Source organism: Lathyrus oleraceus, chromosome 5 (genome assembly GCF_024323335.1).
Source record: "Lathyrus oleraceus cultivar Zhongwan6 chromosome 5, CAAS_Psat_ZW6_1.0, whole genome shotgun sequence".
Lineage (NCBI taxonomy): Eukaryota > Viridiplantae > Streptophyta > Magnoliopsida > Fabales > Fabaceae > Lathyrus > Lathyrus oleraceus.
Genome location: NC_066583.1, coordinates 133,811,797 through 133,823,986, shown reverse-complemented (window position 1 = coordinate 133,823,986; position 12,190 = coordinate 133,811,797). Strand labels below are relative to the sequence as shown.

The following is a 12,190-nucleotide window of genomic DNA, read 5'->3' as shown; positions in this document are numbered from 1 at the left end:
GACCTTTGTATGGTGTGACTTTCTTGATCCTTGAGTGTGTTTGTTGCATCCATGCATTTATGCATTCATTCACATTCATGTCATCAACAATAAAGATTTTACAAGGAGCTTAAGGGGTCTATTTGCAAATTTTCAGACATGGATAAGCAAAGAAGGAATACAAAGAAGTACAGTTTCAGACAACCCGACTTGAAAGAGTTAAGGAGTTTGACATCTTAGGTATTAGAGCCTTTGGAGTTCAAAGCTCGCCATGGGAAGCTTCTGTCTATTCTTTCTACCAAGGTGGATGAAGGTATGATGAGTGTGTTGGTGCAGTTCTACGATCCTCTATATCGGTGCTTCACCTTTCCGGATTTCCAGCTTTTGCCTACACATGAGGAGTATGCTTATCATGTGGGTATACCTATTCTTGATCAGCTGCCGTTCAGTGGTTTAGAGAAGATGTCGTCTTCTCAAGAGATTGCTGATTTGCTTCATGTGGATGTATCTGACATTGTTGCTAATGTGACTACCAAAGGTGGAATTCAGGGTCTCCCGTCTGATTTTCTGATTGCCAAAGCTACTTTGTTTGGGAAGGCCATGAGTAAGGAAGCTTTTGAAGCCATATTTGTACTCTTCATCTATGGGCTAGTGTTATTTCCCAACATCGACAACTTCGTGGATGTGAACGCTATTAGGATTTTCTCCTCTCTTAATCCCGTTCCGACTCTGTTGGGTGACACTTATTTCTCTTTGCATATGAGGAATGCAAAGGGTGGTGGTTCCATTGTGTGTTGTCTGCCTCTGTTGTACAAGTGGTTTATTTCGCACTTGCCTTAGACGCTTGCCTTCAAGGAGAACAAGGGATGTCTACGGTGGTCTGCGAGACTTATATCTCTCACTAATGATGATATCTCTTGGTATAATCGTGTTTATGACGGCGTTCAGATTATTGACTCTTGTGGTGAGTTATCCAATGTGCCTCTTCTTGGTACATATGGTGGAATTAACTACAACCCTGCTTTGGCTCGCCGTCAGCTTGGGTTCCCCTTAAAGGATAAACCTAACAACACTTTGTTGGAAGGTTTGTTCTTTCAAGAGGGTAAAGATCCCCAAAACTTGAAGGATAGGATGGTTCGCGCCTGGCGCAAGGTTCATAGGAAAGGGAGGAATGAGCTTGGTCCGAAGAATTGTATTGCTTTGGAACCTTACACCGCTTGGGCGAGGAGGAGAGCTCTTGAGTACCACATGTCGTACGAATATCCGAGACCTACCCCTATGATTATGGTTAGGCCTTCAACCCTCCCTAATCAAGGAGTAGAGGAGTTGAGAGATGAAGACCGTTCGCGTGCATGGGTTCGTGAGCGTGAGGAGCTTCTTCAACAACTCAAAGATAAGGATGCAGTGATAGAGTTTCTGGAGCATCAGGTTATTGATGAGCCTAATGATGTGGTTACTTCTCTTCTTACTCACTCATCTAGGTTTTGGAAGAGGAAGTATGATCAGCTCGCCAAGGAGAAGGCCGATATGGAAGCAGCTTATGAGAGAGAGGTGAAGAGATTTCGTGCAACTTATCTTCCGATCTCGAAGGCTTTGGATGATTGCTTCTAGGGCTCCATAGGATTTTATTCTCCTTTCCTCTTGTATTGTATTTGGTTACCAAAACTGTACTACTTCTTTGGTGTAAAAAGTTTCCAAATATTATTGCTATGAGTATTCCATATAAGTCTTAAAAGGATCAATATTTTTTCAAATGTTTGCAAATAAATCTCTATAAAGTTCCTCTGATAAAAAAAAATCATATGCACAAGCATTACATGTATCATATGCATAAGCAGGTTTTGTTCTGAGCTCTTGATCAGTGGTCTAACTCTTTGCTCTTCATTTATTTTGAAGACAAGTTAACGCACCGGTATAACACCAGAGAAAATCATCTGAGGATAATGTAACACCTTGAGCAAGAAAACAGGGACCTGAAGGAAGAGATCGCTAGACTGACACTACGCCAAAAACTGGAATAGACAGCGCACCTTAGAGGGCGCTTTATTACAAAAGCGCACTCTAAAGTGAAGCGAAAAAATAAGGAGCGAACAACTGGAATAGACAGCGCACTTTAGAGGGCGCTTTTGTAATAAAGCGCCCTCTAAGGTGAAGCGAAAAAATAAGGAGGAGATAGAGGGACAACAATACAGGGCGCTTTTTAGAAAGCTCCCTCTAAGGTTACCCTTAGAGGGCGCTTTTAAAAAAGCGCTCTATAAGTCCATGTGCATTTCCAGTTTATAAAGCGCTTTTGGAAAGCCTTAGAGAGCGCTTTCATAAGCGCCCTCTTAGGCCCCCTTTAGAGGGCACTTTTTTTCCACAAGCGCCCTCTAAGGTCCCCTTTAGTAAACATTAAAATTATAACATACTGCGCGTTTTGTTATTTCACTCTCTGTTATTTTCGTTCTTTTTCACGTTAGGGTTCTCACTGCTACGATTTTCGCTACTTCTAAGATGTTCTCCTTCCACCTCTGTTAGATCTACGACGTTTCCTCCTTCTATTAATTCGTTGTTAGCTGTTCGATTTTGACACCATAGGTATTTTTCTAATCTTCATATTACTTGGTTTCTCTTCTGACGTTCGCTATTGTTCATTTTTGGTTTCTCTTCTGACTTCGAAGAACTTAATTGGAGTTCTAGATATATACGGATTCGAGAGTTTCAAGACAAACAGGTTCTTAATCTTAACCACCCTATTGCCTAATTTTATATGAAGTTTATAGACGTATGCACATTTGGCCAATCTCTGTGATCGAATTTTTTATGTTCTCTATTTACATTTTTCGTATCTATTTACTTTTGAACCACAGTTATTGTTCTAACAGTAACTAACTTTACATCGGCCCTGTTCAGCTTCGAGCAATTTTGTATCAATTTGACAAATGAGAAGTTACAGCAGCATTTCAACCAGGTTTGATTTTTCTACTATCTCCTGGTAAACAATTTCTATATGAATTAGAAGAATAAACGATGATATGTTATACCGTGCTAATATCTTCGTTGTTTTATGCTGAAGGGATTTCATGTGGAACAATCTGACTGGCACAATACCAAAGGAAATCGGACACATTACATCGTTGAGACTCTTGTAAGAAACTTACCAAAGAAAATGAATTATTAGTATTGATCCTCGTCAAGTTTTTGTATGACTAGAGCTTATAGCATAAGCGCTTAATTGAGATGTTTTATACGCAGGCTCTTGAATGGAAATAAATTATCTGGCAGTTTACCGGATGAGCTTGGCGACCTTACGAATATGAATAGACTCCAACTAGATGAAAACCAACTGTCAGGTTCTGTGCCAGAATCGTTAGCGAATATGATCAACGTTAGACACCTGTAAGTGGATGTCTAAACCAAAATTGTTCATCAACAGAACATAAAGCTCGATTTCTTACATGTACTCATTCTGCTGCTTTTCTGTCTTGCAATTGCAGCCACATGAACAACAACTCGTTCACTGGTCAACTTCCATCCAAACTTTCAAACCTTTCCAATCTTATGCATTTGTGAGTATTGAAGCCAATTTAAATTTCCTTTATGATTTGAAACTTTAGAGTTGCATCTCCAAATTGATTTTCATTTTTTTACAAGTTTTAACTGTGTCTGCTTGTTAACATGACTCTACAGGCTTTTGGATAACAATAACTTATCGGGATATCTTCCACCAGAATTTTCCAAGTTACACAGTTTGGAAATACTGTATGTTATGCTCCACATTGTCTAGAATAGTAACATATAATAACTTTTTCATTGTATATATTGCATTATTGACATGCTTTTGCTTGATCTGTGGAGGAGGATTAGCGAACATATTCAAGTTATGCTCTAATCAATCTTTTTTGTCTTGGAAAGTTGATTCTTTCTTGTTTCACTTACAGGCAACTTGATAACAATAATTTCAGCGGGAATGGAATTCCTTCTACCTATGAAAATTTACCCAGGCTTGTAAAATTGTAAGTACTGTTATCTACGTGTCCTTTTTTTCGCGCTCAATATATGATGCTACAAATATTCAGTGACTATTGTTTGTCCATACACTATGTCAAAACATTCTTTTAAACGGCCTCGAAATCGCCTTTAGAAATTTGGTCTCGTGTTCTCTCCTAACTCCTTCAAGCCTCAAATTTGAGTTTTGACATAGGATATGGAGTATCTGTTTCTCCATGATTCACGGCCAAAGAGTATTCATGTAAATGTGTGTATTAAAAGTATTTAAAAAAGGCATTGTTTAGGCTTCATTTGGACTTAGAAAAGCTTACCGTCAAGTTTTCAATAATGAATTCAAGAACATGGCTTTTGTTTTTTGAGCTAATGTTTCCTCTTGATTTTACAGGAGTCTGAGAAATTGCAGCCTGGAAGGAGCTATTCCCGATTTAAATTCAATACCAAGTCTTAAATATTTGTATGTTTAAGTATATCTCGTGGCTCAGCTTTATATTGTGCCTAATGACAACGAAATCATTTTCTTCTGTTTTGTCTACAAACTCATTTGCGATTGGTTCATGGTTTAGGGATCTTAGCTGGAATCAGTTCACTGGGTCTATACCGTCAAATAATCTTTCAACCAATATGACAACTGTGTATGTAAATAGCCAATTTTATTTATAAACTTTGTATATATTTTAAACCTTAACTTATCTTCATCGCAATATTTATATAGTATTTTTCTGCTATTGCAGTGATTTGTCCCATAACAAACTCAACGGATCAATTCCCCGAGGCGGAATATATCCTTATCTTCAAAGATTGTGAGAATATACTCGTCAACTTGTATTTAAAATTTCTAAAATAAAACTCTATTCAACTTATGCAAATAGTAAGTTTCTCAATCTCAGCATTTTATTATTCTTTATTATATTTGAGTTTCTCTAATAGTACTTTCATTTTATTGTTATAGTAATTATTAATACAGAGAGCAGAAAGAGAAAAACAAGCATTATTGCTGCTATTATAATAGGAGCCGTTGCTGCTGTTTTAGCAATAACCGCAATAACCATGCTCCTAATTTTTAGAAGAAATTCGAAATACATGCACTTGATTTCCAGGAAACGAACGTGTAAGTATTTTAACGCTTTCTTCTGATAATGTCAATTTGATTAATCTTTGAAGAAGTAAAATTTATTCGAATGGCTATTTCTTTTTGCAGCCTCTAATGTATGTATCAAAATAGATGGTGTGAAAGCATTCACTTTGAAAGAGTTGACTCACGCCACTAACAAATTTGATATCTCGACTAAAGTTGGGGAAGGAGGTTATGGAAATGTCTATAAGGGCATTTTATCTGATGAAACATTTGTTGTCGTTAAGCGAGCAAGAGAAAATTCATTACAAGGACAAAAAGAGTTCTTGACTGAGATTGAGCTTTTATCGAGGTTACGTCATCGAAATCTTGTCTCTCTATTAGGCTACTGTAGCGAAGAAGGAGAGCAGGTAAATAACCTATAGCTACACTTATCTTATGCATATCATCATAAGTTTTGCCATATTTGCTTGATAGTTGACTATAGTATCATTTCATATACTTCTTTTCTTAGTTCAGATGCTGATTTATGAATTCATGCCCAACGGCACACTAAGGGAATGGATTTCTGGTAAGAAATTGTCCCAAATTATAAATCACTTTGTAAAATGAATTAGTTAATAAAATGAATTTTTTGATAATCCAGAAACAAATCCGCATGTATCTTTCGAGAAGTGCTTATAAAACTACCTATTCCAAAGCTGTTTGTATTCAAACCGGCATGCGAGGAATGGCTGCTAGAAATGAACTTCGATTCAGGAAGCGGACCCTAAGAAGACTGCGGCTAGCAAAAAAAACATACATCTCAGAGATGCTTTTGCTACTTAGTTTTATTTCTTTTTAAGTTATGAATTGGTTGTATATTTAGAATCTTTAGAAGTTAAACGATTATATATCAATGGATTGTTGTATATAAGGCTTGTTGAATGCAATGTGTGAAAAAGGGCTTCAAATTATACAGTTTTAGGTGTACTGCTTCAATATACAGGTTGTCTAAAATAAATAAATAAATATAGCGCTTTTTAAAAAAAAAATTTAAATAACCACCCACTTTAGAGGGCGCTTTCCAAAATAAGCGCCCTCTAAACCCTTTAAATTTCCACTTTAGAGGGCGCTTTCCAGTAAAAGCACCCTCTAAACCCTTAAAAGTTTCCACTTTAGAGGGCATTTTCCAGTAAAAGCGCCCTCTAAACCCTTAAAAGTTTCCACTTTAGAGGGCGCTTTCTTTAAAAAGCGCCCTCTAAAGTGGCCCATAAAGGGCTTAAAGAGCCACTTTAGAGAGCGCTTTCACCAGGAAAAAAAGCGTTGTCTTTACCTATGCCAGCGCCAGATTAGAGGGCGCTTTAAAGCGTTGTTATAGGCCAAAAAAAGCGCTCTCTTTTCCCTTATTTGGCGTAGTGTGACTGCCATGATGGAGTCAGTTCTGGTCGTGCAAAGTCAAGCTTCACCAACTCCTGCAACTCCTCCCGCGAGGATAGTTATTTCTGAGGTAGCTACTTCAACAGTGCCTACTGCTACAACCCACTTTGCTCCGACTATGCCAGTCGGGTTCCCTTGGGGAATGTCATCCAACTTCATACGAGAGGGCTTCGCTCCTACTCTTGCTTCTATGTCGGCATCTAGCCCGGTCCTGTCTGTGCCACCTCCCGTTGTGCACACTCTCCCACGTGTAGAAGACACCATTTATCATTCCGAGCCATCTGAGGGCCCGGACGTATATGAAAAAATGGACGAGATGAAAGACCAATTCCTTGAGCTGCGCAAGGAACTGAAGACTTTGAGGGGTAAGGACCTCTTTGGGAAAAGTGCCGCTGACTTGTGCCTGGTGCCCAACGTTAAAATCCCTATTAAATTCAAAGTGCTTGACTTTGAGAAGTACAAGGGAAACACATGTCCACTCAGCCATCTTTTGATGTATACTCGCAAGATGTCAACACAGACCGACAACGATCAACTGTTGATTCATTACTTTCAGGATAGCCTGACAGGTTTTGCGCTCCGGTGGTATATGGGGCTGGAGAGTGCCAGCATCCTCACTTTCAACAATCTAGGTGAGGCCTTTCTAAAGAAATATAAATATAATATGGATATGGCTTCAAACAGGGACCAATTGAGGGCGATGTCCCAGAAGGATAAGGAGACCTTGAAGGAATACGCCCAGAGATGGCGAGAACTGGCAGCTCAGATAGTGCCACCCTTGGAGGAGAAGGAGATGACAAAGATCTTCCTGAAGACTTTGAGCTCTTTCTATTACGAACACATGATTGTTAGTGCTCCCTCGGACTTCACCTAAATGGTGAATATGGGAATGAGGCTAGAAGAGGGAGTCCGTGAAGGACGTTTATCTCGTGATGATGGTTCCTCAACAAAGAAGTATGGAGGGTTTGATAGGAAGAAGGAGGGGGAGACTCATGTTATGTCTTCCCATGTTAAAAGAAGGCCCTCTGTGAAGAGGAGAGAAGTACGTCCGACTGTCAACCAACACCAGGTGGCTCATATAGCACCTGCTTTCAGAGAAGTTCAACAACAACCACAACAACAACATTGTCAACAACAACAGGCTTACCAGCCTCGCAACAATAACAACACCAGCAACTATGAGAGGAAGAGGGTTACTTTTGACCCTATTCCGATGACGTTGTAAGACCCTAATTTTGATCCTAAGATCCCTCATGGCATCATAACATTGCATTTGCATCTTGCCTCAAGGATCATAGCATCTTGGCTCCTTACCTTTGGGTGGGATCTCTTGAGAGTTTGGTTTGAGATCACCTAGCATGATTGAATTGTATATTATTGATTTTATTATTTTGTTTACTAACCAAAAGCACAAAAATATGTCACTAACATCTTTTGTTTGTAGCTTGAGCAGTCACAAGATTCAAGGCTCGTAGAAGCCCTATGCTCATTGATATGGCTAGGTGAAGATGAAAGCAAGCATGTCAATGGTTCCCAAAGCTCTCATACATAAAATATGCGTCCCAAGTATCTCAAATCATCATTTTTATCAAAGCAAACCAAAGGGTTTGAGGCTTGTTTCCCAAGGAAACCCTAATTCATTTGTGCATCAACTGTGTCTTGCTCATGAAGCAACCTCAACCCATGAGCAAATACAATCAAGGGAAGTTATTTAATTCATCATTTCATGCATATTTGAGCTTATTTGAGTGTCCTAAATCATCAATTCATCAAGATTTGAGGTATGGACTTGAGAAGTTGATCAGTCAATTCATCTGACTATTTTGAAATACACTGAGACCTAACTTTTAATGTGTTTGTCAAATGGAGATGACCCCAAGAGAAAACATGTTCTTAAGAACCACAAGAACAACTTTAATGTTCATCAAAAATTGATTTTAATCTTGGAAGGTCATCATCCATTTCAAGACATTATAGGTCATTTTGACTGAAACCCTAATTTTGGGTCAACTTCCCAAGGACATAACTCATTCATTTTTCATGATTTTGAGGTGGGATCAAATGAATTGGAAATTTTAAGATATCTAATTCATTTGTTATGTTGGACAAATTTTCAAAATCCTAAAAGAAATACATGTGATAATGCAAAACATTATAGGTCACTTTGGACCAAAAGCATTGAAATGTGAAAAAGTCCAACTTCAAGTGCCCATAACTTCTTCATCCGAAATCCAAATGGTGCAAAACTTAAGTCCAAATTGATTGTGTTGAAAATATCTACAACTTTGATGTTGAAGGTTTTGTCATTTGGAGCTTATATCATTGAAACAGAAGGGCTTGAAGTTTGGCTATTTTTGAAATTTTCACATGTACATGTTTTGCACCCTACACTTCATGATCAATTTTCACCAATTTCCAAGTTTCAAATGAAGTTTTGGTCAATATAACAAATGATCCTCATGCCAAAAGCTTTCCAACCACTACCCATAAGGCTATGCTTCACTTTTGGAAATGCCATTTTCGAAGGGATGAATTATTTGGTACAATTTTGGAAACCATTTGAAAATGCATTGCATGATTTGATTACACACCATCTGCACGTCCAAATTAGATCTGCTGATGATAAGCTTGCAAATCCAAGTGGAATTGGGCCCTCCATGCGGCTGTACAGGCCCATGCATGGAGGCCCTTTCCTTCCATGCACATGAAATGATCATGCATTCAACTACAACTTGCTATAAATAAGTGCCTCATGCTTCTCATTTACACAACCTAAGGGCGCCTTACATGCTGCACGATTCATTCCTCAACCATACTCAAAGGAACTCACCTTTTCTCTCAAATTTTTCAGATATAAACTTCAATTTCCTTGATTGATATTTATATCTACAGTTCCTAAGCCTTGCTCACCTTGATCCATAGAACAAACTGCAAGCATAAGCATCAAGAGATCGTGCTCTCAAGCTCTCCATTTCAGAGGTTTACTTCAGATTTTGTTTTCTTCGAATCTACTTATGTATTGCATATTTTTTGTTGTTGTTGGGTTGTTTGAAGTCCTCTCCATAGAGGCAATCATTTTGAGCTTTGAATTTTCAAATTACATCAAGTTCCAGTTGAACACCACAAAATTCAAGCTCTTATTCCACTTTCTATGGAAGCCTAGAGTAGAATTGGTTGGTACAGGGGTGATGTACATCACCCCAGCTTTCATTTGATACCTGGATCGTGTCATTTGGTGGAGTTTTATTCTCTGTAAATTTTGGCCGGCGCCGGAAGTTGGCCGGAGAAGATGGTGGTGCACACCACCGTCTGGTCTCCAGATTGAATCTCAGTCGTGCATTTTGTTTTCCAGATTTAATCATAGCCACTCAATGTTATGACCTAATTAATGGCAACGTGTGATTGCATTGACTGAAGTGTTTGGTAGGCGCGCATGTGTGATCCGTGTGATTTGCCAGCTCATTTAATGAGCTTCATCCAACGCTCCACATTTTTTTTGCCATTTTAATTTCTAATTTCATTTTCTTTTTATTTTTTTAATTCTATTTCATTTCAAAAAATCATATCTCCTTCATTATTGGTCCAAAAAATGTGAGACCAATTGCATTTTTCTTCTTTTAATTTCTAGTTTCTAAAAATGATTTTTAATATTTTTTATTTTATCATTTGATATTTTTTATGAGTTTTCTCTTTTCTGGTTATTTTTAATTCATTTTAAATAGTTTTTGATATTCAAAAAATACAAAAATATTTTTCCAACCTCTTTGAATGATGATAGATCTATGAAAAGTATTCTCATCAATTTATTAATTGATTTGATATTTATTTGAGATTTTAATTCAATTAGGTTATTTTTATGCATTTTTAATTGATTAAAAATAGTTTCTGAATTCTAAAAATGCTAAAAAAATTTATCAAACTTTGTTTGACCTTGTTGAACTTGGGATAATTCACTTGGACTTTTCAAAGTTGATTTGAAGTGAATTTGAAGTTTGACCTTTCTTTATTATTTTAATTCAAGTATTATTTTAATTTTGAAAAATACCAAAAATATTTTATTTGTTTCTTGATCTCTATTTTTCATCTTACTTCTGTTTACTATATGTTTGACCTTGATTTCATATATCTTTGGTCAATGCTTGTTGATTATCTCATTTCATTTCCATTAATGCACTTTATTCTTCTTCTTCTTCTTCTTCTTCTTTTTCTTTTTGATCAATGAGTTAAAGATTAGTGGTTAGCCTTGATACATGGGAGGTTTAACCTTCCTTGATTCAAATCTAATTCATCTTGATCATGGTTCAAGTGAATGGCTTTGCATTAAGGATAGGTTGCTTCCTAATCAAGCAAAGAACCTAAATCAATACAAGATCATTTCTCTTCTTCTTTTGGCATGGCAAGTTGTAGGAGCTTGATTCACTAATCAAGATCTCTAACTTGTGTTGTTGCCTACATTATTATTGACCGGCCTCAGATAGTTGTGACTTCTACATAAGTCCAATTACGATTGCTTAACATAGCGCTAAATTGCCTTATGGCACACTAATACTAACCATTAAACATTAACATTTAATTCTTGCACTTTACATTTATGCAATTTACTATTCTTGTACATATTACTCATTTGCTTTTGCCCTTTGCTCATTTGAGCACATGTTTATGTTAATGCAATTTGCCTTTTGCTCACTTGAGCACATAATTGTGTATATATTTTTGTGCTTGTGCTTTTGTTTTGATTGTTGTGGACCAAATGCAAAAATGGACAAAAAGGATTTAGACTTTAGGACATTTCCTATGCAAAAATCGAGTCAAAGAGCAACTAGGCCCTAGGCCTTTAGAGTGCTATAAAAGTCAAAAAGCAACTAGGCTTTAGGCCTTTAGAGTGCTATAAATTGTTGAAGAGGACTTTGAAAAGGACCAATTTCTAAACTCCTTGTCCATTCTTTGTTTGCTTTATAGAACTTTTTGATGTGTGTGTTCTTGTGCTAGGGATTCCAACATTGAGCCTAAGTGAAGAACCATTGTCATGAGCTTCCAAAGAGAGAGATCTAAGAGGCATTGGAGGATTTCTAAGAGTTTGCTTGATTGATTGATTGCTTGAGTATACACTTATTTGCTTGCTTATTCCAAAGGATGGGAGCTACTTGGATCATCAATATGATCTCAAGAAGGGAACTCCATTTATGGTCTTATTTCTTTCCCTTCATCTCTTGTATGCTTAGGACTTAGCCATTCTTCTTCTTCCCTCCACTCTAACCCAAGCCAAAACTTTTATTAACACTTCTTTTCAAACATTAGAAACCTAAGCATTATGCTTTTGATTTTCAAACTTTCTTTTCATAACACTTATTTTGAATTAAATCTTTAAGTCAACTTTGACCATATTTTGTATATACTTTTCATTGGTAAATATAACCCATTCAAATTCTTTTGTGGTTTCAATGGCCACCTCTTATCAAAAACTTTTCATAACCTTTAGCTATTAGGTTTGAGTTATCCTTGAGGTAGATATAATACTCACCTACATCTTTAGTGATGGACAATGAGTCTTCCATGCTTATTATAGGGTTAACCCCTCACTAACATGTTGAAGCTATCCTCACATGGTGGATTTGTGGTTTTAGGTTGAGTTTTCTCCCTTGGATAACAAAAAACCTTAAGGCTTTTGGACCAATTAATTCACCAACTTGTTTTGAGATTTTTACCCCGAACTACGAGGTTTTGATCCTA

The 12,190-nt window shown here is 37.2% G+C and overlaps 1 protein-coding gene across 1 annotated transcript; it reads left to right on the top strand.

The window, feature by feature from the left end:
* The first annotated feature begins 2,900 nt into the window (after nt 1-2,900).
* On the top strand, nt 2,901-5,653 carry LOC127079239 (probable LRR receptor-like serine/threonine-protein kinase At1g06840). Its single transcript, XM_051019647.1, has 12 exons — nt 2,901-2,929; nt 3,035-3,106; nt 3,214-3,357; nt 3,456-3,527; nt 3,649-3,720; nt 3,900-3,974; nt 4,355-4,423; nt 4,533-4,601; nt 4,701-4,769; nt 4,941-5,077; nt 5,168-5,451; nt 5,561-5,653. Exons 1-12 carry the CDS (start codon nt 2,901-2,903, stop codon nt 5,651-5,653), a joined length of 1,185 nt encoding a protein of 394 aa, XP_050875604.1.
* The last annotated feature ends 6,537 nt before the right edge of the window (nt 5,654-12,190 follow it).